Below are 27761 nucleotides of genomic sequence, written 5' to 3'. Positions count from 1 at the left end.
AGCAAAAGTCAGTTTGCAGGAGGAGCTGGGGTCCAGAAGGTAGCAGAATACAGATAAAATATGATGGCTTGAAGCACCAGCAGACATGTAATCAAAGGTGCTTCTCAAGCCAGCAGCTGTGACAACGTGCATGCCACTGCCCTGTGGCCTTTACTTCATTTAAAAAGTGAGGGCTCTGCAAAAAACTGCAGGATACGGGCTCTGAACACCCAGCCATGGAAAGCAGGAGAGGAAACATCTCACTGCCTTCTAACCATGGACACCAAGACCCTAAACCAGCCTCAGCAGAGCAGGTATCCTGACCTCTTACAGCAATTAGTGTCTGTCTGGATTAAGGATTATTTGGCCATTCACTGGGGGGCTTCACCTGCTTGTAGGACACAACAGTGATTCTGCCCAAAGGCACATACCAGCTGCTCTAAGGTCATGAAAAGATGTCCCCACTCCTAACCTGCAAAATACGCCTAGAAAAACCAGGATTTTAAGAAAAATAATGAATTGTTCACACTTTTACCCATCAACCTAATCAAAAGAAAGACAAAGGCTTTTGCCTGAAAAACTGAAATCCTGAAATTCTTTCTGGAGAGTAATGCCTGATCTGTCTGACAAGTGACTTCTCTTTTCCCCTCAATCAACCCACTGTCTTTAGTTTATTTGTTTTTCTGTTTTTAAATATTGATGTCTTACGAAGCTTTTCTGTGGAAAAAACACATCTGACTCTTCAGCTGTGCAGCCCTGGGCTGCAGTGCTGTCAGATCACATCCAAGAAGGCTCAGTTTGCACTGGCACATCAAAAAGAATTCCCAGGCTCTGTGAAGAGCAGCACGGATGATTCAGTGAACAGCAAAGCTTCTCCCCAAATCAGTAACCACCCATTCCTGGTGCCACAGCTTTTGCAGCTGCTGCTGGTTTCTTAGCAGAGAATCAGGACTCAGATGTTCACCAGTTTTCTTCACTGGATGCCCCATCAGAAACCAGCCCCTTGTCTAAATCAAGAGAGAAGCACCGGAATCACATATTGCTTTGCTCAAGGAGAAGAAGGAACTAGAAGGAGAATATCAAGCTGCAGCTGGAAAGAAAGAGAAAATAAAAAGCCTGGATCATAAAAGCAATTTTAAGAGCCTAGTTTTAGACTACTAATCAAGAATCCAACTAAGTAACCTGCACCGACTAACACAGTGAAAATCTTGCCATTTCCTCAAAATGAACTGTGATGTACAGATCCCTGCTGCATTTGAAATAAACTTTAAAAAAATCCTTCCCTTGTAGACCATAAAGAAGAGCTCTCCAAAGGAAGATGTGCCTCTTCCCTTAGAAGGGATATTCCTGGGGGAAGTGGGATGCAGCAGCACTGGATACTCCCTGGGGAACCTCAGAGGTGCAAAGGCAAAACCCAAGGAGGCTTTAGCTCTACTCGTGCTCAGACAGAAAAAATTAGGGCTTCAAAGTGAGGGATCTCCTGCACTTTTATGTAAGGATGGTAAAACAAGGGTTGTGCTTGATAGATGAACAAGGAAGAAATACTGGGAGCTGAAGCAGTTTAAGTTTTCTTTTTGTTCCATAGGTTATTCTGTTTCAGAGGGAAAACGCAGAGCAGATTCCTGCCAGTATTTCATACAACCTGCCTCAGAAAATGTTAAGGCAGGCTGGAAGCAGGCCTAAAATCCCACAGGACTCCGAATCACAGCACATCAGAAGGAAATCAATGGAGATGTAACATTTTACACTGAAAACCTAGAGTAAATCAAGAAAAAAAGAAACAACAAAATCATGGGCACCATGGAAACTGCTTTCTTTCACCACCCCCCAAAAAGAACAACTTTTTACTGCATGTGCTTTTATAGGAAACATGTTCCAACCATGAAGATCTTAAAAGACAAAGAAATGGTACTTTTTCCTTTCAAGAGCAGCAAGTTAGTTTTCTCCAGACCCTCAACAAATTTGTCCTAAAAGAAAAGGAGCAAATTTAAAGTAATTCTTGTTTTCACCTGTGTTCTTCCTTCTCCAAATACATTGTATTTAGAAATAAAACAATCAAAGAGGCATAGAAACTGGTACAGGAGTATACCAGGTATAGCAACTTGGAAAATCTGACTTTGCTTTCCTGCCATGGATCAAAGAACTGAGCTGTCTGTAAAAGCAGTTCTGTGTTCCTGCACTTCCTAATGACAGCACAGCTTGTCTTGTCAACTCCTGCCTTACAAAATACATAACTTTGCTGCCCAAATAGTTTTGATCAGCAGAAGAGTTGCAGAAGTGTTTGCTGTCCTGTGGTAAGAAGATACAAAGCTCTGCTCTTCAGTCTTCTTGGAAAATTAGGAAAACATCATTTTTCTTTATAATTGGATCTTCCTATTTGTCTTCCAGTGTTTCTATTTTCTATTTTTCTCTATCTTCCCTCTACCATACTGCATCAAGTTTTATTTCTTTTTCATTTTTAGTACTAAGAAGTTGTTTTTGTACTTCAGCCTCTACAAAGCAGCCAGGATCCTGATTGTCAGCAGCAATGTCTAGACATGGCAAATCCTTAAACTCAAAGCCTTTGCACTTCAGAGAGAGAAATGCAGTCCCCAGAGTCGCTCCTGTTCTCTGTGCCCCACTGTCCTCCTTTTCACAGCTGAAACAGAAGCCATTTCTGGGATTGTGGCAAAAATTCAATACAAAAGCTGAGAGCCCACAGAGCTCACTTTGAGCTGGGATGCCCATCACTCATTTTTGCTGCCACAGGGTCCAGCTAGCTGCAAATGTTTAGAATGAAGAGGAGGTGGGAATTGGATTGGAGCAGCAAAACAAACTCATGATCTGAGCAGTTTCTCTCCCCTCACACAAGCAGCTCAAGCGAGAAATTTTACTTGTCAAAGGGAAAAAGCAAAATGCATTGAGAGATTATTTGGGAAATTCTCTGTCTCCTTCGTGTTCAGCCCCACATCTGTTAACTTGTCCACATCAACTCCAAACTCCCTCACAAGAAGGTGAAAAACACTGAGTATAAAGTGCTTATGCACCTTATGGGGTCAGACACTTCTGCAATGATCATATCACATTTTCTGGACACAAACCCTCCACTGATGTCAGGGCAAGGACCCACAAACCCTGGTTCCCAGGGTTAGCTCAGAGGTGTACCCAAAATGTAAATACAGACAAAAGCTGAGGTAGGTAGCCCACTGGGCACAGCTGATTGGCTCTAGTAGGTGTTGATTACACTGCTCATATTGCATGAAATTAAAAAGCTTACAAATGTTATGAGCCATTACCCTTCCATTTAAGAGATCTTATGACAAGTTAGCAAGATCTAATAAAATCCTTTTTAAAATGCCATAGGCGGTCTCCACGAGATTTTGCTTTGAAATGCAACTTGTGGAGTTATTTCTGAAAGTTTGTTTACATCAGAGCTCCCTTCCTGGCACATCTTTGGGATGCTCTGATTTGGAAGCTGGTGGGATACTTCAGTTCCCTGTTGTGTTCTCAATGTGGCGCACACAGCACCAGCTTCTTACAGAAACAACCAGGAACAAGCATAGCAGGATTTAATTCTGATGCTATTTGTCATAGTCCTTCAGCCAGCTACAAAATTCAATTCCCTGCAAAATTCAAAGCTGAGAGACTTCTGACCAATTTTACTATGAAGGTAAAGGGAAATATTTTCATAGTTGCTGTAAAATTTACTTAACTTTCACCTCTTCAGCACACTGGAAATATCACAGAGCCACTAACTGCCCTCAGAGCGCTGGGGCAGCCAAGGTTCAGACTGAAGTAGGCTCTCTGGATTTCATTGCTACAGAATAAAATTTATTATTGGACAGCATATCAGTTTTATAAATCCCACTGGGCACTCACAGCCTACTGCTGTCCACACACACAAATCTGCTTTGGATGGTGATGGCAGAAATATCTGTACATCAGGTGAGGGTATTTCAGCCAAAATGATCCCTTTTACAGCTTCTTCTTTCACTGCATCCCCTGCAGGCTGCCAGCTCTGCTCTCTGCTGATCTCTGTGGGGCAAGCAAGGCTCAGACTGGCCCAGCTGAGAGGCAGCTCCAGCCAAAGCACATGGGGATGTAACCCAGTGCCAGACTGTGCCACAGGGAATGATGAGCAAACCCTGCAGGGATGGCCAGGCACGGCTGCAAGAAGCTTGTTTGTCTTGGCTGTGCCATCCACAGCAACCTTGCTCGATTTGTCACCTTCTGAAGCAAAACTGAGCCAAAGGGCACCAAGCTATGAAGGTGCAGTCAGAGGAGGTGCTGCACAAGTCAGCCTTGGGCAGTGGGAGACTTTTCTTCCTGAAGCTCCGCTGGCAGCTGAGGCCAATGCCAGGAGATCAACGCCCCCAGAGCTGGCAGGAGCTCCCAGAGGCTGGGATGAAGCACAGCCTGCAAAGAGGGCTCCTCTCTTCCTCCAAGGAGCAGTCCCTGAGGAACAGGGAGATGCTGGAGGAGCAGGGGCTGCAGAGGTGGAGGGAGCAGGCAGGGACAGGAGTGATGGCAGCACGGTGAGACAAACTGCATTTCCTCATTCCCACCCCGTGGAGGTTTCAGTGAAATGCTGAAACCCTTAAGCACTTTGCTGGACCAAATCACCAGGAACTAAATCAATGTCCTTTTATTTCTCTGTGAACTTTGACAAAGGAAGAAAAGGAACTATTTTGTCTTCTCCCCCAAAAAATAGCAACTTTCTTTCATGCTATCTATCTAAAAGCTCCATTTCTACCACACAGTTTGAGCCTCATACAAAGTTGCAATTATCTTGCCATCTGCATTCTCTTTTCATCCAAATTAGTATGTTATATTGCTTATAAATATGTATTTATGGCTACGAGGCAGGTATGCCCCACTGTGGGCACATGTCACTGTTTAATCCAAATACATGGTTTATTGTTTTGCAGTCAGTATTTTTAGCTTGGAGGCAGGCAGACCTGCAGAGCAAATAACACCAAAGAACACAGCCATTACAGAAGTGCTTCTGTGCTTTTAAATTATAGCACTCTTATTCCAGAACTGAACATAGTGAGACGAGTACATTGGCAAAATAATTATTTATCATTCTTAAAAGCTTCCTTTAAAATTTCTATCATTCAAATACTGGCTGGGGAGAATGCAAAGAACAGAGAAACATATTTTAGGTACTCGCTGGTCTAGCTTTTATTCTGTTAAGAACTCACTAAACACCAGTAAAAGGAATTGCAGTTATCAGCCCAAATTCACAACTCTGAATTTTTCAGGCCAAACAGAATCCCAGCCAAGTGTTAGTGAGAGCCCCAGCCCTCCTTCCACTGGAGTCACCAGTTTTTTTTGCATATCTTCAGATGAGGGCAGGTTTGCTCCAACAACCTGAGCAAGCACAGTGCTCTCAGAGAGACACTCCCTGACACATTGAGTAGGACAGGGACCTCAAACATCCCCCAGAAAAGGAATGTAACAAAAAGACACAGTCATTTGCCTCTTTTTTCCTTTGGTGTATCGGGTTTTTCTTTTAAACTCTTTTTTTTTAGCTGATTAAAAATAACCAGAAGCAGACCTTCAGCATGAAACCAGCTACCTGCATGAAGATCTCTTGATAAAGACACTTGGTAATCTCCTCAAAATCTGTTCAGAGAATTTTGCCATCCCTTGTATCTGTGTAACAGCAGAGCTTTCTACCCCCAGGTAAAAAGTTTGGTGCCCACATTTAATTCTGTGTTCTGATACCTATCAATAGGAGTCTGAAATATAGCTTAAGGGAGGTCAAGTGCTTTTTGCTGAAGCAAAGTCAAAGTTCACAGGCAAATCCATATTCTTGTCTTTAAAAGTCTTCACTGTAAGAAAAATAAAGTCCAGGTGTAAACATTTGCAAACTGAGTTTATTTTTTTTTCCCTATCTATGCACTTGGAAGGAACATTGAAAGGGCAAACCCATCCTAATCCTATCATGGCAATGTTTTTCTCTGCTTCCTGAAACTGAGATTATCATCTCATTGGTTGTCAGACAGCTCCCAAGAGAAGTAATTCACTGGATTTTCCTGTGCAATCACAGCACAGGATTTTATTTCTGTTGTTATCTGGATGGAAAATGCACACAGCTTCTTCTGTGTCTTGCCCCTTTCAAGTTCCTCACAGACCTGGATGTACCAGGCTTCAAAACACCCCAACTGCACTAAGAAAGCTAAATCTGGGCTAACTCTAAATTGCAAGCAACTTGGTTCTTAGCAGCTCATCTCAACACAGGCAGGAAAATTTCCAGTTTTAAATTTCTATTCCAATTAAGGCAATGAAGACTGAAGTCCCCTAAACTGTTGCCACTACTTTCCAGGACATAAAATTAACGATTTCTACTGCTGTGTACAACTTTCAGTCAAAGTTGGTCTGATTTATAAGCAAGCAGATGGTTCACACGATAGTCCACAATAAATTACAACAGTTAGAAAGACAGCTACACTTTGAGAGTGACAGTACAGCTGAGCTACAGATGGGTTTATGGATGACCCTTCCAATTTTTAATAATCTTCATAATTTATCTGCAAGTAAAGAAATGTGAGAATTCCTAATGTAGCTCCTTGACTAAGTACAAATCACTTTTATTTACACAGGCAATACTTCATGGTCCAGCTATCTTCTTAATTAAAGGCAGCAAGATGCTCATGTTCCATGCAAGGAAAAAACACTGCTCAGTGTGCAATATGTTCAGCTGGGAGTTCAGGATGCTCTGAACACTCAGGGAAAAGGGAACACATCTATCTCCTTTCTTTAAAAGAAGGCTACAAGGATGCAAACACTGCTACCACCCACTTGTTAACCTCCAGATAAACTTTAGGCTTGTAAAATGGCAAGGTGGTGGTTTTTTTTTTTTTTTTTTTTTTTTTTTTTTTTTTTTTTTGCAAGCTCTGGTGCTTGAAAGCAGGTTTTAAATCCATACTACAAATCCAGTACTACTGAATCAGGACTAGGATGAAAAACAGCAGTGACAGAGACCCTCTTCTCTGTATAAAAGCAGAAAAGATTTGGGGGGTCATTCTTGAGTGAGTGAGGGAAAAAGAAAGTAAATCTTGGGGGTGTAGGACAAAGAAAGAAACTCGCTGGAAGCAAGTTTAAGAAGTCAGTTCATGTCAGTGATTTCTCTGCCTGGTGCCAAACCATATCCATCGAATCCTGCTAAAATTTGGAATTTCAGTTGGAGTGAGAAGCACATCTCAGTGCAGCTCCTCTGTCTGTTAAGGTGATGAAGGGCACAGGACCTAGCAGGGCTCTTTAAGCTCTACAGAAGTTCAGAGGTGCCCACCCAGCATTCTTTAGGGATGACATTGGAGGGCTTTTCCTCCTCTCTAACCCTTGATCTTCCCTTCCAGCCAAATCAGTTTGAAAAATAAATCCACTTTTAAGTGGAAATCCAAAATTATCATTAAAACAGAAGGCAGAGCTCCTAGGAAAGCAAGCCTGTGTGTAATTTTAATTACCAACTTCCTGGGATTCAAGAGCTGCAGCAGAGAAGAAGAGGCACCAGTGAGAAATTCAGGCTTTCAAGAATGATCACAATTCCCATTTTGAAGATATTTTGGCAGGGGTTTCCCAGCTCTGTGTGCAGCCCTGCAGCACATGGGGGAGCAGCACCACAGAGACACAGAGTGGGCAAACCCAGGGCACAGAGCTCATGGGACTGCAGCCACTTACAGGAAAAGTGATTTTCCCTGTCCTTTCCAGGCAGCAGCAATGTTCCTTCACCCACTACGCAGAACAACACTAAAGTTAAATTTGTTGAGTTTATAAAAAAGATTAAATTATTGTATAAATAACCAGCATCTTAAAATCTTTGGAGTTTATATGAAACCAATATTTATTACTGTACACAACTCTTAGGTTGTTTAATTAAACATACGAAAAATTGTATATCCTAGATTATTTCCCAGATGCTCTGTACTATGTTATTTGTCATATTTGTTTCTGTTACTCTTCTCATATTTAAAGCTTCATTATGCACTTCTGAAAACCCAGGGAAGTTCACTCCAGAATTAGTAAGGATGTTCATCTGTTACTGAGCTCTGAGTTTGGCACTTCATTTTAACAATATTCATCAGGTTCAGGAACTGCTATCACGCTTCCCTCCAAGACAACTTGGATCATACCACTGTTATTTAAAAAGACTGAGTGTTGATTATTTAACAATATTTTCAAATATTCTGTAACTATCAACCTTTGGTTGACTGAATCCTTTCATTTGCTTTCAAGAGGCCAAATTCACACACAGCACAGGAGAGCAGAAGTTGTCTGAATGCACTAAGATCTCTGCTGTTGCCCCCTGCACAAAAATGATTCCAGGGTTACTATAAGCAACCCAAAAGCCAGCACGGGTTATTCCAGTTGATTCCCAAAGTTAGAGGAACAGTGTGCATGGTCTGTGTAACTGTGTGGTTAACACAATTTCCAGGACTCATCTACTGATGGCAGCAGGGGTGCTCCAGCTCCCCAGACTGCAGATCAGAGCTTCTGGCTGGAAGCTACAGCAAAAATAATCCTGGATGGAAGATAAAGCCAGGAACACACAGAAGCCTTACCTTACACTTCTTGTTCCTTGCACTCAGTAATCTGTCAATGGTGTGTGGAAATTACTTCCACAGCCCCAGGAAAGGGACACCTTTTGCACCCCCTGATGTATTAAAATGTAGATCAATATGATAACATGAAAACAGTAAACTCCCCAGTAGCAAGAAGTAGTTCTCACTTCTCTTAGCAATCCAATATTATTTCCATCAATGTAACTAGAGAAAAAGAAATGTAGGTAGTGATTTGTCAGTCTATTTATCAAACCAACTGCTGCACCTGGTTCTCACATATTTTATATTAAAAGGTGAATGACATGTAAGGTTTTACAGGTTCTGTTTTAATTCAGGGCTGAAAGCATTTATAGATATGAAGGTTTTCTTATTAAGTTTTCCTCCTGAATGATTATGCTTGTTCAAATGAATTCCTAGCCATCTTACAGAGGTTACAACCTTCAATAATTAAATGGGTTATGGTACTGGCTGTTTTGTTCATTATGCTCCAAGTTCCAATTTCTACAAGAACACTGAAATGCTGAGATAAAAGGATGTTAAGTTTATTTAAGTAGCTATCTGCCATTGTTATCAAAAGGGAAGGTTGGTATCTTACTCAAATTAACACTTTAGATCAGGAAACAAGACAGATGATATCTTCTGACACAGATCGTGGAAACTCTGTAATTGTTTCAGTTATTTTAAAGCTGCTCAGGACATACAGAATTGCATTAGAAAGACCAAAAGTCACCAACAGCCAACAAAGTGCTGCAATGAAAATGCTATTTCAATCACACTGGGGTTCTTCTTTATTTCCAGTAGTTAACATGCTTGCCCCTTTTGTCATGCAGTCACCCTTAGCAGCATTGAATTTTAACTATACATATTTTTAAACCAACATGAAATAGTATTGAGGACATAATATTCCTTGTGCTAATGAACAACAGATCAGGCCCTTGTGCCAAGGCACCACCTCTCTGCTATCCAGATAAGCTGTAACTGGTTAAAAATGAGAACTGCCAGCCATCCCTCTGCCTCAGAAATAACAGCTCCTCCAGCTGAGGGTGGTTTACGATTTACCTCAAAAGCAAAGACAGAAACTTCAGAGGTCCTGCAAGAGTTTAAACTGTGGCTTACACAAACCAGAGCCATGGCTATCCACTTTGGCCAGAGGATGCAGTGTTTGGACAAAGCCCTCAAAGCCTCACTCCTCAAACTGCACTTGTGAAGAGAGGCCAATGGCCAAAGTAATTTATCCAGTAGCCACATCACCCTGCCACTTCATGGTTCCTTTCTGTAAGGGCTACAGAAACAAGCTTATTCCTTTCCCAAAAACTTACTGGTCTTGATCGGATTTCTTTGGCGTAGAGAGGTTTCAAGAATTCTGAATCTCCTTCAAGCTTCAGACCCTTTTCTGTGATCCTCAGGTTCCCCATTCCATCCTGAAAGACAGGCAAAAACAAACAACCCTATTAGTTACAATTACTAAGTTCACCAGGCTGCCAATAGCTGATTTTTTCCCATTGAAGATAACATGGACAGCACTGGGAGGCACTAGAGAATGCAATTACTTGTGTTATCCTTGTAGCTCAGTTTATGTGGAAGAAAAAAAAAAAATTCTATTTAGAACTACCTGCAATGGCCCCCAGTAAACCATTTACACAGATGAAAGATGTTCCTTTAAGCTAAGTCATTCTCCACTCACACAGAGGCAGTGATGCTCTGTGTTAACAGGAAACTATTCACTGTAATATTCACTGCCTGCCTTTATAATATAATAATATACCTGCTCATTCATAGCAAATCCCTGTAAAGAATGTGTGATTAGTATCTGTACAGATACAGTCACACAGAGGAGAACTGTACCAAAATATATTCCACCTCTGACACATGAAAGTTCTAACTTTTATTAAGATGAGTGATTTAGCTGCACTTAGGCTATAATTGCTTAGAAAGGGTGTGTAAGAAATGGTGTGGGTAGGGAATTGCACGGGTGCATCTATAATCAAAACCACATCAAATGTAAGGGTGATTGTCAAAGTTTGCAAGGATTGAGGTAAACTGTTTTGTTCTGAGAAAAAAGATGGTTTGAAGCAAAAAATTGACTGAAATCACCATGATTGGAAGTAAAACAAGCACCTCCATGACTAACTAACAGCTGTTTTGGGGATTTTATAGGAAAGGGGAATGCACTTGGGTAGAGGCATTAAAGATCAAGAGAAGACCAGGAAAATCCAGGAAAACTACATGTATTTGGATATACATCTAGCATGCTTTCCAATCCAGATGCAAAATTGAAACTCCATCTGTCTACATCCTCTTCCTCCCACTGCGAGAGCACCTCCAGCCCCAGATGAGGAATCAGTGTCTCTCCAAGGGAGTGGAGATCTAGCCCAGACAGATTTCCATGAAGTGCTGCCTGAATGTGGAGGGATGAAATCAGAGACATCCCACGGCTCAGCAGCAGCACTGGTCACCTGCCAGAGGTTCTCCCGTTCCAAGAAGTGCCATTCCCAGGTAGTTCCCTGCCAAGTTAAGATTGTTCTTGCCAGATCCTGGTGTCTCGTGAACAAAGGTGATGCTGGTTGATAAAGTGGCCACTGTCATCTCATTCTGAACTCAAGGCTGTAAGCGAATTTCAGAGACAGATGCTGGAAATGCTACTGAGATGGGTCATAAAATGCCACTCCCCACATTTGTTGGCCCTAGGTTTAAAATATTGGCCTATGAATTCTGGGTTGGTGGTGGCACAGAAGGGGTTCATTTATCTCAAGCAGAAGTATGGAGGGAAATGAGTGAAATATGATTATGCACCAAAAAGCCCAGATTAAATTTTGATAGCAGTGTGCTGTGCGATTTGAGCGAGCAGGAATTATTACAGCTATCTACAGACCCTCACATGGTTTGGGCTGCTAAAAAAAAAAATCTCTACAGTTTTTTTTCCCCCCAAAACAGATTATCTCAGTAAGGTTACAAGCCCTGAGGGCTTTCACATAGCAGTGTCTTCTCTGGTTTTATTAAGAAAAGTTGCAGGTCAGGCAAGCTGCTCTGTGCCCCAGCCAGCTGCAAGAATGACCAGCTCCATGGACATGCAGTGCTGTTCCCTCCCAATTGAAATGGGGAAATACTTTTCCAGTAACATGGACCTAGGGATAAAAAGGGACTTTTCAAGCCACCACTGAAGCTGTGGCAAATCAGCAATTTCCATGACTCACAACCCTGTTCTGTTGTAATGACACAGATCCAGAATCCCACTCTGCTCTTCTCTTTCTCTCCTTCACCGTTTGTCTCCCAAGTGTGGTCCAAAGGATTTTTACATATAAAAAAATGTACATAAGGGAAGTTTAGCTGACAGCCAGCCGGTCCTATACACCCCAAGAGAGGTATCAGGCCTATGGGACAATGTACTACAACTAAAGCATCAAGGACACATTTGCTTAATCAAAGCTGGTGTACCCTCTCAGGACCCACTGGATCGGAGAGAAAGAGGCATTTCCCCATGCTTTCTTCTCAATCTTTGATCCTTCTCAACCTCCACTCCACTCATCTTTCCCTCCTCCTGCATCTGCCAGAAGCAATAAAAGCTGTGCCCAGCACAAATCCTCTCTTGACTTCCCAGTGTTTGGGAGTGGATCAGTGCTTAGTACTGACTTACCACCATTAACTCTCCACTGCTCATGTTTCTCATGATTAAAGCTGACAGTATTTTGTGGTGACAGTCTGGCTCAACAGGTGAAAAAACAAGCAAAGGTTGTACCATGAGTTTAACAAATATCTTGGCCAGTCATCATACAATCACTATAAAATGATATTCCTCTATTATTTCCCATTAGGAAAAAAAAAAAAAAAAAAAAAAAGAAGCTCACAGGATTATGTAGAGGTCCCAAAATACAGATACATTAGAGAAAAATCATTGTTGGAAAGACTACTTCACATGTTGTTTTGGATAATGTATCATCATCCTCCCTAAATTATATAGTTTAATAACAAATAAATGTCATATTCTGCTACAGAGAATAGATATGAAAGTTCCTATGAAATTTCATGGACTGTGACCTATAAAATGTAGCAGAAAACTGCCTAGAGTGACAAAGACCAAGATGTTTTATTAAACACTGTGTCTGTGACTGGTATATATCCTTATCTGCCACTCTTCTGCTTGTGAATAAGGAGTAGTATTGATTATTTCATACTCTGCCATCTGAAAATCATTGTTTCTCTCCTTTTTACTAATAGACTCCTCGGCAGAGTGAATGGCTTTATAGTGCAGGCACAAGCCTGGTTTGTGGGAGTTCCCAGGAGGCACAGAGTTCCTCCTCCACCACCTGCAGTGAAGTTTTCTGCTTTTTGGGAGGGCATGGCAAAAACTTTCACATCAATTATGTCACTTATGCCCTCTCTCTTTTTATGCAGTGCCTTGTACTGGACAGACATAAAACTTTATGTGCTATTGCTGACTGCTCTGAGTTGAAAGGGGATAGCAATCCTGAATAACATAAATGTCTTTTTGTTGATGCTGAATGAGGAAGGAATTTTGGATTTTAGTAGCTTGAGAAGCATCTCATTTTTACAGACAATTATGAATGATGGTATTACTGTAAGGGGAAGAGCTCAGCATTGATGGTGTCTGATCACCAAAGCTCCTCTCTCTGCCTTTTGGTTGGCAATGCGGCCACAAAAGTGCAATTAGAGCAATTAAATTGTACACAAATGCAATTAAAGCCCAGCTCGTGTTTGTTTTACTTTTTAACAAGTTGGGTTCCTTTAATTTTACTTTTTTTTTTTTTTTTTTTTTTAATTGCAAGGCTGGTAGCAGTAAAATCCAGCTGTTGGGATAAGAAAAAACCAGCCACCCTAACCAGAGCCATGTAACTGCTGTGCTAAAGGCTTAAAACTGAGAGCAGGCTTAGATTGGGTATAAGGAACAAATTCTTTCCTGAGGAAATGGTGAGGCCCTGGCTCAGGGTGCTCAGAAAAGCTGTGGCTGCCCCATCCCTGGAAGAGTTCCAGGCCAGGTTGGATGGGGCTTGGAGCCACCTGGGGTGGTGGAAGCCGTTCCTGCCCATGGCAGGGGTGGAACACAATGGACTTTTAGGTCCCTCCCAACTAAAACTTTTCTGTAATTCTACAGTAAATACCTGGGATTGGTGCTGGCTGCAGTGATCTGGAGTGATGCCACACAGAGGCAGGGGAAGTTCCAGGGCTGTCTCATTCATGAGCAGCTTCATGAGACCAGGCTGGGCTCACGCTGCAGCTCAACCTACTCAAGAGCCAAGGTGACAGTGACACACACTCACTGTGTCCCTTGGTGAAATGCAGCTCAAACTCTTCTGTGCTTTCCTCTGTCCTGGCATTGCTGAACAAATTCCCTGTTTACTGAGGTTTTTCTAAGGATTTTAAGGACACTGGTGACGGGTGACAGATTGCTCCAGCTTTCTGGTGGCCACCACCAGCTCCAGTGGTTGTTCCCCACTGGTTTTCCCTGCACCTCTAGCCCTTTCCAGTTTTCAGAAAGAGAATGGTTGGCAAGGTTTGTCTCTGCACAGCAGGTAAGCATTCATTTTTTTGCTAGGAATAAACTGAAGTTATGTTCGGCAATGTCCTGTGGGAGAGAATTATCTTTGGAGACTGCTTGTGTCAGATGGCTGAAACACCTGATTATCGTGGCTTGTATTATTGATTGCTGTGCTCTGCATTGCTTCCAGATATGTGCAAGTTATTACACAGCTCAATACATCCAAAGTTAGGAAAAAAACCCTCAGCAAAGGCAAGTGACCTTGTTTTTGTTTGGGGTTTTTTTTGTTTTTTTGTTTTTTTTTTTTTTTTTTTCCCCTCCTGGGAAGATACCGGTACTGTCCTTTTCTCTCAGACTTGATATTAAATATTTCCAGATTTCAGGTACAGAACACATCATTGCCAGTTCTTCACAGCCTCAAACTTGTTCTAATTGCATCTGCCCTCCCTCCTTCTCATTTTTTTCAGCTAACTCATCATCTTAATAAGGATCCCAGTATCCAGCTGTGGATCAGCAGCAATATTTTCCTATGGAAGCCACCTACCAGCAGCATAAGTCCTATAAAATTAAATCTGGTCACACAGATTGGTCCACAGCAACATAGGTAAGGAGATAATGTGTGAAAGCTTCTTCCTCTGGCATAAGACATTGCTTTGAGACCTCATGTACAGACTCAAGTTTGTGTGGACAGCAGAGAAAACCAGGGCAATGTAGCATTACACAGCATGTATGCCCATATCCCTCTGTGCACAGATCCAGGATTATGCTGTGCACTGCATTGTGAGGTCCCATGTCCATGACTGCCAGCACCTTCCTCTTCCTCTGCTTCTTCACCTCAGATGTCTGATGCCTTCCTGGTAGCATTTGCCTCTAAAGGTGATAGGCACAGGGCAGGCAGAACTGCTGAGACTTCAGGGGGTGAAGGAAGGTGACCCCAAGTGCCTTGGATCACTGTGGGACAGAGCTTTTCCTTCTCCAGGGAAGGAGGGAGACACTGGTGAAGCCCAGCTAAAATCCTGCAGCTATGCAGTGCACCAAAACAACATCACAGACGTAGCCAGAGCAGCAGTCAGCTAACTCACTGCTCCCTCAGAAGGCTCCATCCAGAACCCTGTGACAGCCCTAAATAATCCCTGGTGCTGCAGCCATCAGTCACAGGAGACACGGATTTGAATGAGCACAGACCAGCTGTGGGAGTCACCCACTGGAAAAAGACCTCAGCAAGCTGATGTTGAAGTAGTGTGAGCTCTGCAGGCACTTTTAGCTCCTTCCACAGGTATGAAGTTATTTGGGACAGCTACAGGCAAGTCAGGTGGTTTCCAGCTTGGGAAGAAGTTTTGTGCAAGCAGAGGGAATTGCCTGCACACCATGATGGTTAATATAAAACTCAGCCCAAACAAAGCCCTTGCAAAAGCTCAGAGCCCTTCTTTTCCAATGGTAACTCCTGTTTTTGTGAGCTCCTCTGCATGACTGCAGAAACAGAGGCAGAAAAGGAGAGAGGATCCAACAAGAAGAGCACAAGAACTGAGAGGACATCCCAGCCACGGCGATGAGATTTGATCAGAACATCTTTGCTTCATTCCCGTCAGGCTCACCTGATTAGGGAGGGCATTAGGGATGATTTCCATGTGCACATTCCCACAGCACCCTTCTCCTCTGTCTGTTCCTTCCAGCTGCTCCCCAGAGCCAACACAATTAATGACAAAAGATACTCTAAGAGCCCCACAAAGCTCACATGGAAGGGGAAAGTCACTGATAAATTTGCTTCAGTGGAAGTTGAGAAGGAAAGTCTTAATGAGCAGGAAGAACAGGCTCAAATGTGGTTTTCCAATTACTGTTTCCAGTAAATTACAACCAACCAAAGCAACTAAATCTCACCCCTTGAAACAATTCCAAACTAGTGTTGGAGCAATTTCTAAACAAATCCTTCAGCAAGAGCTTGGAGAAAGCTCAGCTCTGGATTTACTGCACAGTGCTGGAATCACTCTAGGCAGGAGGTATTTCTTTCCAAAGCAAAGTGAGTTTATTCAAAGTATGGTCAGGTGTGGCATCACAAAACCAGGATTTTGATGAATTAAGCCACCCCACCTGAAAGTACATTTTGCAGGGAAAAAGATCAGCAGACCTTCTGGGGAAGTGATAATGAATCCCAGCATTGTTACCACAACTCAGCCATCATATACATAATTCCCCTCTAGGGTAATAATTTCCCTTTCCACTGGTACAGCAGGGAAAAGATGGAAACTTGGCTTTCACCCCTCCAACTCCTTGTTGCAGAGCACTTTGGCACTGCAGCATTATAAAATGAGCCACACTCTCTTGAGCACTTTTCTGCTTTTTTCCTCCAACACAAACAGTAAGATTTCACATCTTACCACCAACATACATTCCAAACGTGTCCCTGGAATTCTCCATCTTTTTTAGTCCTGCTCATTACCATAATTATGCTAACTAAAAGGGAAAAGTCCCATCCTGCAGAAATTTGTGCTCGCTCAGAAGTGGGAAAAAAAGGATTTTTATACTCGTAGGAACAAGAAGTCTTCTAATGCAGTGATTTAATAATAAAATCAGCACAGAAACTCACTGATGCAGAGGGTGCAGAAAGAGTTCTTACAAATTATGGCCTAATGCTCCTTAACTATGATAATCTGTCAATCACCAAATGAAGAATAGAACAAACACTTCTTTTTTCAGACTATAAAGATCTTGGACACGAAGTCCTCTGTGGCATTGCTGCTCCAAGTTACACCAAGGCTGATTGGACTAATCATCTTTATAGTGCTGGAAGAAGATTCCAAAAGAGAAAAAGGATTTTTTTTTTCCTTTATCTTAGTGGATTCCTTTTGTGTTCTGTCCTTACAGTCTGAAGTAAGATACCAGCAATGAAGCTGCAGATTGAGGGCTGACAGTGTGAGGAGGAAAGCAGCAGCTCTCCCCTGGCGTGTCTGAAGGTGAGCTCTCAGAAATGGGGCCAATTATTGGGTCGTTTTTGTCTGAGGTGAACATGCCAAAACAACTCAGGGGCATTAATCAGAAACTGCCCTCATGGCCAAAGAACCGCCAATGAATTTTTATAGCTGTTATTTGTCACAAAAAATACATTATTTTCCTCTTTCCCTATCAGAATATACAGAAAAATAATTTAAACTGTCTTCCAGACTTATCTACAGTGTGTCTATGACATTTTTTTTTAGCAAGAGAGGCTCTGGGGATGGCAAAGAATTGAGAGAACTGAAAGTGTCCTGAGAGAGGCTGAAATAAGGATATTGCTTCCATTGTTTTTTGAACAATTGCCAGTAAATAATTATTCATAGAGGAAAATATATGAGTATGTTTAGGGCCCCTCACCACCACGAATGGTGGGCAGAGACTGAGATCTGATCCACGGAGTGCAGATACTGATTTCAAATTGCTCCATCAATTTACACCCAGCTGGTACCTGGCCCTGGAGCAGCAGGAGGAAATCACTGCTGGAAATAATGGTTTGGGTTGGAAGGGATCCTAGAGATCATCTCATTTCAATCCCCCCTAGACCAGGTTCCCCTCAAAGGGGAAACTGAGGCACGAAGCCAGGTGTCCACCAACAGTGACATGAGAAAAGCGCCAAGGGAAGCTCTACCATGGTTTGTCTCTCACACCCTGCTGTGTGACAGTGCTGCAGCAGAGGATCCATAAATATCCTGCTCATGAGAAACAACAGGTTAATTTTAGCAACTTCCAAATGCCAGGAGCTCAGACTCCAGCTACTCTCTCATCTCCCTGCAGTTTGCATCCCTCTGCCTCCTTGCCAGAAGGTGCATTATGCTTAATGCCCCTTGTCTTCTTCTCAGCTTTCTAATGCACATTCAGAAGTGTTTACTAGACTGAAATCAATGATGATTAAACAGCAAGGGAACTAGGAACTTGCTGGCCATCAACCCAAATCCAGAAGCCTCCTGCAAGACAGCATTTCCTATTGTAATACCCAAAATTATCATCATGGTAAAGGATACATTTACAAAGCAACAGTGAGATAATTTTCCCACTGTTTACTTTCTGAGAAAAATACAAGCACTAAAGCTTTTTTTTTTTTTCTTTTTAATCCAGATCTTATGCGTGGGATGCTTTTAATTTCAAATTATTTATTGAGTGGGTGCTTACTGAGTCATAGGGGACTTGACAGATGCCAAGAGATTCTTGTGGAATTCAGGAGTACAATATTATGTGTGTGAAAGTCAGGTGGTTACCCGAAATAGCCAAAAATCACATGCAAAAATATACAGCTGGCATCAGAAAGTGACAACAGAGCAAGAGACAGCAGCTTTTTAAAATACTTTTTTAAACAGAGGGTCTTAAAGCCACAGGGAAGTGATTGCCTTACTGTGCTTTGGCCTTTGCAGAGCACAGCTCTGTGTGCCCCTTCATTGCAGAAATATGTCTTCTTTGGGGATATTAGCATTTCCTCCTTATTCTGCTCCTTTTTGAAACATGACACCAGCAGAAACAAATGCAGTGACTCACAACTCACTGCATAATTTTTAATTTACCCACTGTGTGCAACCAACCTCACCTCAGCTTCAAAAATCTTTTCCAGCAGCACCAAGATTATTTAAAACACAAAATCTTTCTAAATAAATATTAAGCATCTCAGATCTGGATTTCCTTTATCATGAGCAGCCTTTGAGCATTCCTGCAGCCCAAATGCTGCTCCTGGGCACATCCTAGCAGCAACACCATCATGAGTCAGAAGTGATGCTCCCTCCCCTCCAGCCTGGCAGAACGAGCAAGGGTGAGCATGCAGTGCCAGCAATTTAAACATGTTGTATTCTCCAGTGGGTGTCTGCAAGCTTTGGCAGCCCCTGGTGATGCTCCCTGGGACCTCTGCAAAGAAAATAAACAAACCAGCACAGGAGGAGGATGCAGCCCTTGCAGCCCAGTCCCACAGGCAGCCCCTGTGCTTGGGATGCTTGCAGGCAGAGAGGTGGGAGACAGCATCAGGCTAAGTTAAAGAACGTTAAATTAACATTAAAAGAATGGACTTGGTGAAATGTTTGTGGTCAGGCAGTGCTGCTGTGGGAGGTCACTGCCATGCTCCTGCACACAGCTCTCTGCAGGCAGAGTGGCTCAGAGGCAGAAGAGGCAGCTGAGCTCTGCCTCATCTCCCAGGCAGGGCTCTGGGGGAACCCAGACTTCTCCTGCAGCTTTCTGGCTCTTGTGGCAGCCTGTGCTTGCTACTGCCTGAGTAAGACATGTCTCTCCAAGAAAAAGGACCTCTGGGGGATGGCGAGACATCATCAGCAACCCCTGCACTTGGTTTGGGACCAAAACTGCTGGAGAAGGAACCTTTATCCATTAAAAGGACAGAAAGCACAGAGCCAAACATCAAATCCTCAACAACATTTTTCTCTCTTGTTTCTGCTTTCCTTGCTGACCTAACTTGACAACGTTAGTGAATTTAATCTCAAAACACTCAGGGATAGAGGGCAAAAAATATTTTTCCCAGGCTACCAATAAAGAACGGAGTTTCCAGGAGCTTAAATGGCTCAATGGGACATTTTGGTGACCAGAGGAAATTTAGAACCCTATGATAAATTTGGGATATTAATGTAAGAATAAAGTTGAACTGCTGGAAGCAATATCTTATTGACAAAAGTGCTAGAATGCTGCAAAGGTAATAAACAAGGAATTGAGATGGATTACTGGGGATATGCTTTTGAATGTATTACTCAATGCCAGCTGTCAGATACCTTGTGAAGCCCTTACATGCTTGGGTAAAATACTGCAGCGATAAATATCTTTCCTGAATGGGATATTAATTAGAGTAACTGTGCTAAATGTGGTCAGTGACTTGTTAGCAAGGCAGAAGTACTAGTGCAAATGTTAATTATTCTAACTGGTTCTTTCCAGTCTGTCTTTGTTGACACTAAAAAAAAGTATAGTTCATAGCTATGGCTACATATCACTGCTCTTTTCTCACTCAAGGTTTATTTAAAAAAATCTGATTTCTTCCTTTCAGTTATAAGCTATCTTGGCAAGCAGTGAAATACTCTGCATCTTTAGAAAATACTAAAAAATATCTAAAATGGGGAATAAATATCTAACATGGGTAATGGGACCAGCTCAGCAGAATGGATTCCTATGGGATGCTTTCTGCTTTATCAAACAATTTCTAAATTATGGAATTACTGACAAGCATTTCTTACTTTAATTAGTGTTCTAAGGTGCTGTAGGCTGTAGGAGTGTAGGAGGCATTCCTGAGAAAACCATGTTTATTCATCTAATGCTTAGAGATTATGTCATAGTGTTTATTCCCAACATTTGTTACCAAATCCAAGCTGCAAATGCTGCGGGTCAAAATGTCTTAGAAGTCCTAGGATTTCTTAAGAATGAAAGACATTGCCTAAATACAGGGTATTTCTATTAAATGAAAGGCTTATTTAGGTATTTCCTCACGCTCAATAGCATCCTTTTCAAAATAAAATATAAAAATAAAGAAAAAAACCCACTGTTCTTATAAAGTGGCAGTGGAAGTCTTTGTAACTTGAAAGACTTTTTTTTAAGAATAAGCTTGAAAAGACTTGTTTTGGAGCTGAAAATCTTCTGTATATAACTTAAGGATAGTTTGAGTTATTTTGGGCATAATTTTAATTTTTGTGAAATGATGAAAGAACCAAAAGAGTATCTCAAAAGGCAGACTCTACTGAAGGAAAACAAACATGAAAAAACACTAATTATGTAGACACAGGGAGTATTTCTACTACTCAAAAAAAATAAACAGAAAGAAAATTGGGATTCAGCTGCAACTCATTAACAACCTGTGCTTTCAAAGCTTATTGATGTGTCTAGGGCAAATATTTCATGGAAATATTGAATTTACAGTGAGGCTATGCAAAGCCAAAAATATAATCTCTGACTCAAACCCTCCCTCATTCAGCATTTCTCTGATCTCAGTATTTTTTCTGTCTCAGCTTGTTCAGCTCTTCTATATCCACTACGAAATTCTGCAGTGAGTTTGGTAAAGTCCTGCTAAAGGGATTTTTTTTTTTACTTTCATCCTGCTCTATCACAACCACGAGGGAAGAAAATCTTATGTAATTTAAGATAATAATAGCTTCACTTGTTAAACACCAGACTGAGTATTTCTGGAAAAGAGTTGGAAAGTAACATCAGTAAATAGAGAAAATAGCAGGGTATGGAATTCTTATTAGTAATTAATTTGTCTCTTTCAAGACAGCTCCCTGAATGATGTGCAGGTAGCTGAAATGAAACACATTAATTGTGTTAATTTATAGCAGGATTTAATTCGGAGCCTTTGCCTTTTCAATTTCTGAACAGGTTAAAGTCCCAAAGAGAACACAAGGCCCCCTAAACAAAACTTTGCCACCTCCAAACTACTTTGTTTACTGTGACATGAAAGAGAACTCTGCTAAGAGATTTTTTTTCCCCACAATATAGTTCATGGATTGAGAGGAATGGAGTCCAAACTTCTGGACTTTTGGATGGGCCCTTCCAGCTGGAACTTGCCAGAGAAGCTCTGCAGAGGTGTGGAATGGAGAGATTTCCTCCCAGGGACCACAGGCACCCCCTCCCCATGGCCAACAGGACTCTCAGGCTCTCCAGGATGAATTTGGACACATCCCAAGGGCTTGGGCAGCTGGCACTGGATGCTGCAGCCCAGACTCCTGCCAGTCCAAGGTGGCACACACGTGGTCCTGCCCAGTGCCCCCAGACACCCCCAGGGTGCAGGAGCTGGTGGAGGCACCACAAACTCCATCAGTGCCATGGCAAACTCCATCACTGCCATGGCAAACTCCATCAGCGCCACCCCAAACTCCATCACTGCCATGGCAAACTCCATCAGTGCCACCCCAAACTCCATCAGCGCCACCCCAAACTCCATCAGTGCCATGGCAAACTCCATCAGTGCCATGGCAAACTCCATCAGTGCCACCCCAAACTCCATCAGTGCCATGGCAAACTCCATCAGTGCCACCCCAAACTCCATCAGTGCCACCCCAAACTCCATCAGTGCCACCCTGCACTGAGATCTGGGTAAGTGACCTTGTGGCTCCCCACATAAAACTGCACTGCCCAACACCACCAATCTACCCACATGAGCTGTTTCATTTCCTTCAGGTCCCTTGTCATCCTTTTATCACCTGCTGGCCTTTTCCAGTGAATCCACATTTTACTTAAAAGAGGTTATGAAGAGCAAATGCAGCCATCACTGAAGAAGCAAGCCCAGCCCGTGGGTGCACCAGACTTTCAGAGGAATCTTGCAGCAGTTTCTCATTTACACTGAATGAACTGACCTCCTCTTTGCTGTATCATCAAAAATAATTTCTTTGCCTGCATAGTATCTAATTTTTAATGTCTCTTTTTTCTGCTGGATTTTATGCTGGCTTTCTAAAGAATTTCCTGTTTGCTGGAGTAAGGCAGAGATTCCTAAATCACTGAAAAATACAGTCTTGTTTACTGAACTTTTGGATAATGCAAACAACTTACGTATGCATCTACTTTTCAAATTTTCCTCTGGCTATTGAATTTGTATATTATTAGTGTTTCTTTAAGCTCTCTATAAATCTTTCAGAAAGAGTCACTTCAGTCTGTGAGTTCTCCATGTTTTGGCTCCTAGCAGCATTTGGGTTTGTGTTCAAATATTTGTGTTCTTCAAGTTCCAAGAAAAATCTTATCTGTCCCTATAATCACCCAAGGAGTTTTGCATGAAACTGCCTTTTATTTTCAGAACAAAGAGACAACATTTGGCAATCAGTTTCTCTTTCAGCTGATAGATGCAGACCCTGGTTCAGTGGTCAGCTGCTGCCTGTACCCAAATCTGGAAGAAGCTGACATGGAAAAGGGGAGCACAGGCATGGCACTGCTGAAATGACCTTTCTCCTCCTCATTGCATGAAATTCAGGCTCCAGTTTAGTACAATTAGCTTTCTAATGCGACATGAATTCCACCTCATAGACTCCAAACTCCTGTTTATTGCCCACATTGTTTTAAAGAGCCACAGTTATGAGCTGTGGTTAACAGGGGCAGTAATTGGTGCAGCCATGAAACATCAACAGCTGTCCTTGCATCACCTACACAGTGTCTTTCACTTGGAATGGAAGAAGAGACCAATGGCTATTAATTCAAATTAATTAATGGCCTTATGTATCCTGGTGTGGAAATTCAGTAGATGCTTGTTCAGCAAAACAAACGGGTGTGTGTCTAATTGTGGCTCATTCTGGGCTGATCCATTAACTGTTGTGTGTCTTCCCAAGAATGCACGTTCATTAACTCTACTTAATTGCTTTTCAATTACCTTGAGTTATAATATGTCCCTAAACACCAGTGCAGAGAGGCCCCCTGGAGATTTCACATACTTCAGCCATTAATTAAGCCATACTGTGTATTGTTGGTAACTGATTATATCAAGTTTTGAAATAATAACTACACAGCTACACTTAAACTGTTTCTTATTAGGATTTTTCAAATCTCCTATATGGGGTAATTGGAGTGATAACATTTCTTCCTTGCAATAAAGCACACTTGGTTATTATTATTATTATTATTATTATTATTATTATTATTATTATTATTACTACTACTACTGAACTTGGCCAAAGATGTTTCATGTCATCATTTTTTTTAAACAACCCATTTATTAAGCTGGAAAGAACAGTTTATATTTGACCTGATTATCTCAGGATGATACTCTCATGATGAAAGATATTTTGTAAATTTTTAGGGGGTTTTATTTCTTTTCAAGTGTTTTTAAGACTTTTTCCGACAGCCTCTTAGTAGAAATTTCAAACCAGTTCCTTACCATTTCATGTTTTGATATTTATAGCTTCTGCTAACTGAAAGGCAGCACAGCCAAAGCCTTTCTTTTCACAAACTACAGCAATTCTGATCAACAATAGCAAGGAACAACTGACAAAGACCTTGGACAGCCATCACAGGAAGAAACAAAACCTTTTTAATAAAGCACAGCAGCAAATGAGTAATATGCTGCCATCCCTCTCCATCAGTGAAATGTATTTAAGAGAAATAAAGTAATCAATACCTTCAGAATATTTGAAAAGGAGATAGAAATTAGGGCCTTAGGGTGCAACTTCATAAAAAAAAGAACTAATGTAAATTTTTGTTTTTAAATTTAACATAAACTCCACATTAAAAGTAAGAAAAAAGAATTAGAGCTAAGAGCAAAGACAAAGTTGTAGCAATAAATGTTTTTAAAAGTGGCGAATTCCATTTGAATATATTCCTACTCAGCATTTCTTCCTTAAGCTAATTGAGCCCTTCCTGGGCATCTCTATCAGATGAAAAATGAATCACTTAGAACTTTTAAAGTTGTTATATCCAACGAGCCTCCTAAAGCTTCTACTGTGAGCTGGGGATGGAAGGAGGGATCCCATCCCAGCAGCTCCTCATCCAATTCACCCCATGAAAAATTCTCTGCCCCAGAGGAGAATTTTATCACACCATCAACAAAGCAAAGATGTCCTAAGCACCCATTCCCTCCTAATATTCTTTCTCCCAGGCCAAGAGAGAAGTTTTGCAGATTTTGAAAACTTGCTTAAGTTCTCAACTTCTAAACAAGTGAAACTGGTTTTGGATATGTGTGTGTGGATGTGTGGATGCCCACCCAACTGCTGCCAGAGCAGCTTGCAGCTGTCCGAGGTATGGTCCTTGTCAATCTGAGGAAAAATATTAAAATTTTGGTTTGGGTATCCCCTGTAAACTGGGAAATGGGCAGAGGTGGCACCACTGGCTCTGAACTCCTCTCAGCAGACCAATGCTTCTCTGCTGGGCAACGTGAATGGAAGAGACAGAAGAAAAACAAGAGAAGGATAAATGAAGCACTAAAATAGGCAGTTTTTCTAGGAGTATATTTAAAACAAAACAAAACAAAACACATATAAAAGTAGCAGCAGATTTCTTTGTTTCTGAATCACAGAACCATAAGATCAGTTGCTCTGATAACAGCCATTGACCCATGATAAAATGAACTCTGCTTCTGCTCACTGGAGTGACAGAAATCAGAAGGAAAACACAGCTCTTCCCTCCCCATGGCCACGTTGCAAAAAGATGTAAAGAACTGGGGCAGGAGATGCTTCTGGATGCTGCAGAATGGGCTCCAGCCCCTGCTACCCTGCCTCCCTGCTGCAGTGAGGGGGCAGAGACATCTCACCGAGCTCCTGGAGCTGGACAAGTCCTGACTCTGAGGGCTGGGATGAGCCCCAGTCATGAAGGCCATGTTTAATCCCTTGCATCCTCTTCTTCCCAAGGTCACTGAGCTCAGGACAGCACACCTCCTTGCCCCTCTCCTCCTGGCTGGTGCAGTGATGAATTGTGGCAGCTCTGTGCCAAGAGGCTCAGCCGAGGAGTGGCCGCAGCAGGGCTGTGCTGAGCTGCAGGACAAAATCCAACAGCAGCTCACAGTGAACCTAACACAACACTCCATCACCACCAGTTCTTGCCAATCCCTAATATCAGCATGGAAGAAGAGGGAAGTTTCCAGCTGTACAAAGCCAACGAGCACCCTCTGCGCTCCAGGAGAGCCCCTTGGGAAGCTGGTGCTAAGCGATACCCGTCTCCTGAAAATCCTTTCAGTGTCTCTGATCCCCTGAAACACAAAGGAAACCCCAATTCCTTCTGCCAGAGCCCCAGAGCCGTGCAGCACATCCTCCCTCACAGTGAGGAAGACGTCTCAATGCAGTTCCCCCAGGAACAAATTCCCATTCAGGTCCCTCCAGTGAGAGTGGGAATTGTTCCAACACCACAGAGCCAGCTCCCACAGGCACCGTGCATGGAGATGAATCTGCAACCATCAGGAGCTACAGCCAAACCTAACCTACACATTTTTTCAGGTGCCTTCAGCTGAAACTCAAGCAATTAGTTAATATCCTCTTAAGATAATTTGTATGAATCTGAACAGATTCATATGCCATGATCAAAACATCACATTTAACTATATTTAACTATATTTCACTACATGGACCAAGAATCCAGTTTGGATTTCTCCTGACATCTCTCCAGGACTGCTTTGCCTGCATGTGCCAATTACATGGGCTCTGTCAACACCTCACAGTACAGCTGCATCATTTATTCATAAACATTAAAAAAAAAAAAAAATTTGCATTTTCAAAGTCACGCATGCTGTTGATTCATTTATCCCAAATTAAAAGCTTCATCTTCATCTCTCTTTCCCAAATTTAACTTTCAGCATTTTAATTGTTTCTTCCTTCATTGTTAGATCAGTATCAATCATCATCTTCAGTTACCAGAACTTGTATGTTCCTGAAAATTATGTTAAATTTAGATGCTAATGAAAACTGTTTATGCTGGTTAACCACAGAAATGAAACCTCTATTGTAATCCATAAAAACTGTTAGTTGTAACAAGAAACCTTAATTTCTACCTCAATCTCCTTTCTACCATCTGCTCTCCTAGAAGACCAATTCCAGAAACTACGGACTAAACAAACAAACAAACAATCAAAAAGGTAATTGTTAACTTGTCTTCACAGCACAACAGACATTAAAAGAATTAAAACAGTCCCATTAACCATTAGACTGAAAATTATATTATAAAGCACAGTAATCCATGAATGCCAGCATATTCTAATGTTCCTCCTCTCCAGACATTTTCCCAACCAAGCAACCAACCACACCTTCTATTTAGAAATAAATAACTGATCCATAATTCCCACTGAACACTCTCCATCCTCTTGGAAGGAATAAGATAAAAGACTTCCAGCAATTTTAAATAAATATAACAGATACAACCTACCACAGCAATAGGTGATAATTATTCTTTCATCTAAAGCACTACACAGTTAATGATATATAATTATTTAAGATATTTATGTTTCAAATAATATTTGTGCTGTCCAATCCCTCAGAACTGGGAATTGCTCCCACTGAGATTGCTCCCACATCTGTTGTTCCCAGATGTTTTTCTCGTGGGTCACCATGTGTCATTGTACAATTACAGACACCATCATGTTCTGGGAAATGCTGCATCAATCAGCATCAACTTCCCTGTGTGGTGGCAGGGAGAGAGCTAAAGGCAGCCAGTTTTGGGATCAAGGACCGTGTTTAAAATGCACCCAAATGGTCTCATTCTCCAACTATAAACTGTCATTTGCACTGCTTATCTAAATCCAAAATCTAAATAGAATGTGGCGTTGGGAAAGGTTAAAATTGTAACAAGCCTCTAATACAATGTTTTAATTATTTTCTGTGCTATCGCAGCCGCATCATCTTAGAGAATCATCCTTCCTTTTTATTGGGTTTAGCTGAGATAAAATCTGATAAGGTAATTCACTGTATTTTACATCTTAACAGCTGAAAATCTGTATTTCTTGCTTTTTTTTTTTTCTTAATGTGCCCCAAAAGGACACTCAGTGCATCTACAGCATGAACAAAATGGTTCAATTTGTGCCTTGCACATTGGTCAGGGCCCAAAGAAGACCAAGGAAAATGAGACAAACCCAGCCACGCTACATCACTGCTACACCAAGTCCCACGAAGGAAGGTAATGAGCTCATTTGAGCAATAATGTGATAGTGTGGCTTGTGCCATCTGGAGTGCAGAAAGAACATCTCATTCCCTCCCTGCTTTCCTTTTCTGAGTCCTGAGCTCCCTGCTCCCCCACCAACAACCCGCAGGAATACAGGGAAACAGTTTTGATCCCTGGTGTAAATCCCCTGACACACAGACACAAAACCACAGATTTCTATCTTTAAAAAATACTTTAAAAAATAT

The 27761-nt window shown here is 41.8% G+C and overlaps 1 protein-coding gene across 12 annotated transcripts in view; it reads right to left on the bottom strand.

The window, feature by feature from the left end:
• Window positions 1-27761, bottom strand: part of SGCD (sarcoglycan delta) — a 316371-nt gene that overhangs the window by 67549 nt on the left and 221061 nt on the right. For all 12 annotated transcript variants that reach the window (XM_021552248.3, XM_021552246.3, XM_077786667.2 and 9 more), the window contains one exon: window positions 9845-9946. In XM_021552248.3, coding sequence (XP_021407923.1) covers window positions 9845-9946 — 102 coding nt within the window. The remainder of the gene's footprint in view (window positions 1-9844; window positions 9947-27761) is intronic.

This window comes from Lonchura striata, chromosome 13 (assembly GCF_050655825.1).
Source record: "Lonchura striata isolate lonStrDom1 chromosome 13, ASM5065582v1, whole genome shotgun sequence".
Lineage (NCBI taxonomy): Eukaryota > Metazoa > Chordata > Aves > Passeriformes > Estrildidae > Lonchura > Lonchura striata.
This window is presented reverse-complemented; position numbering and strand designations above follow the sequence as displayed.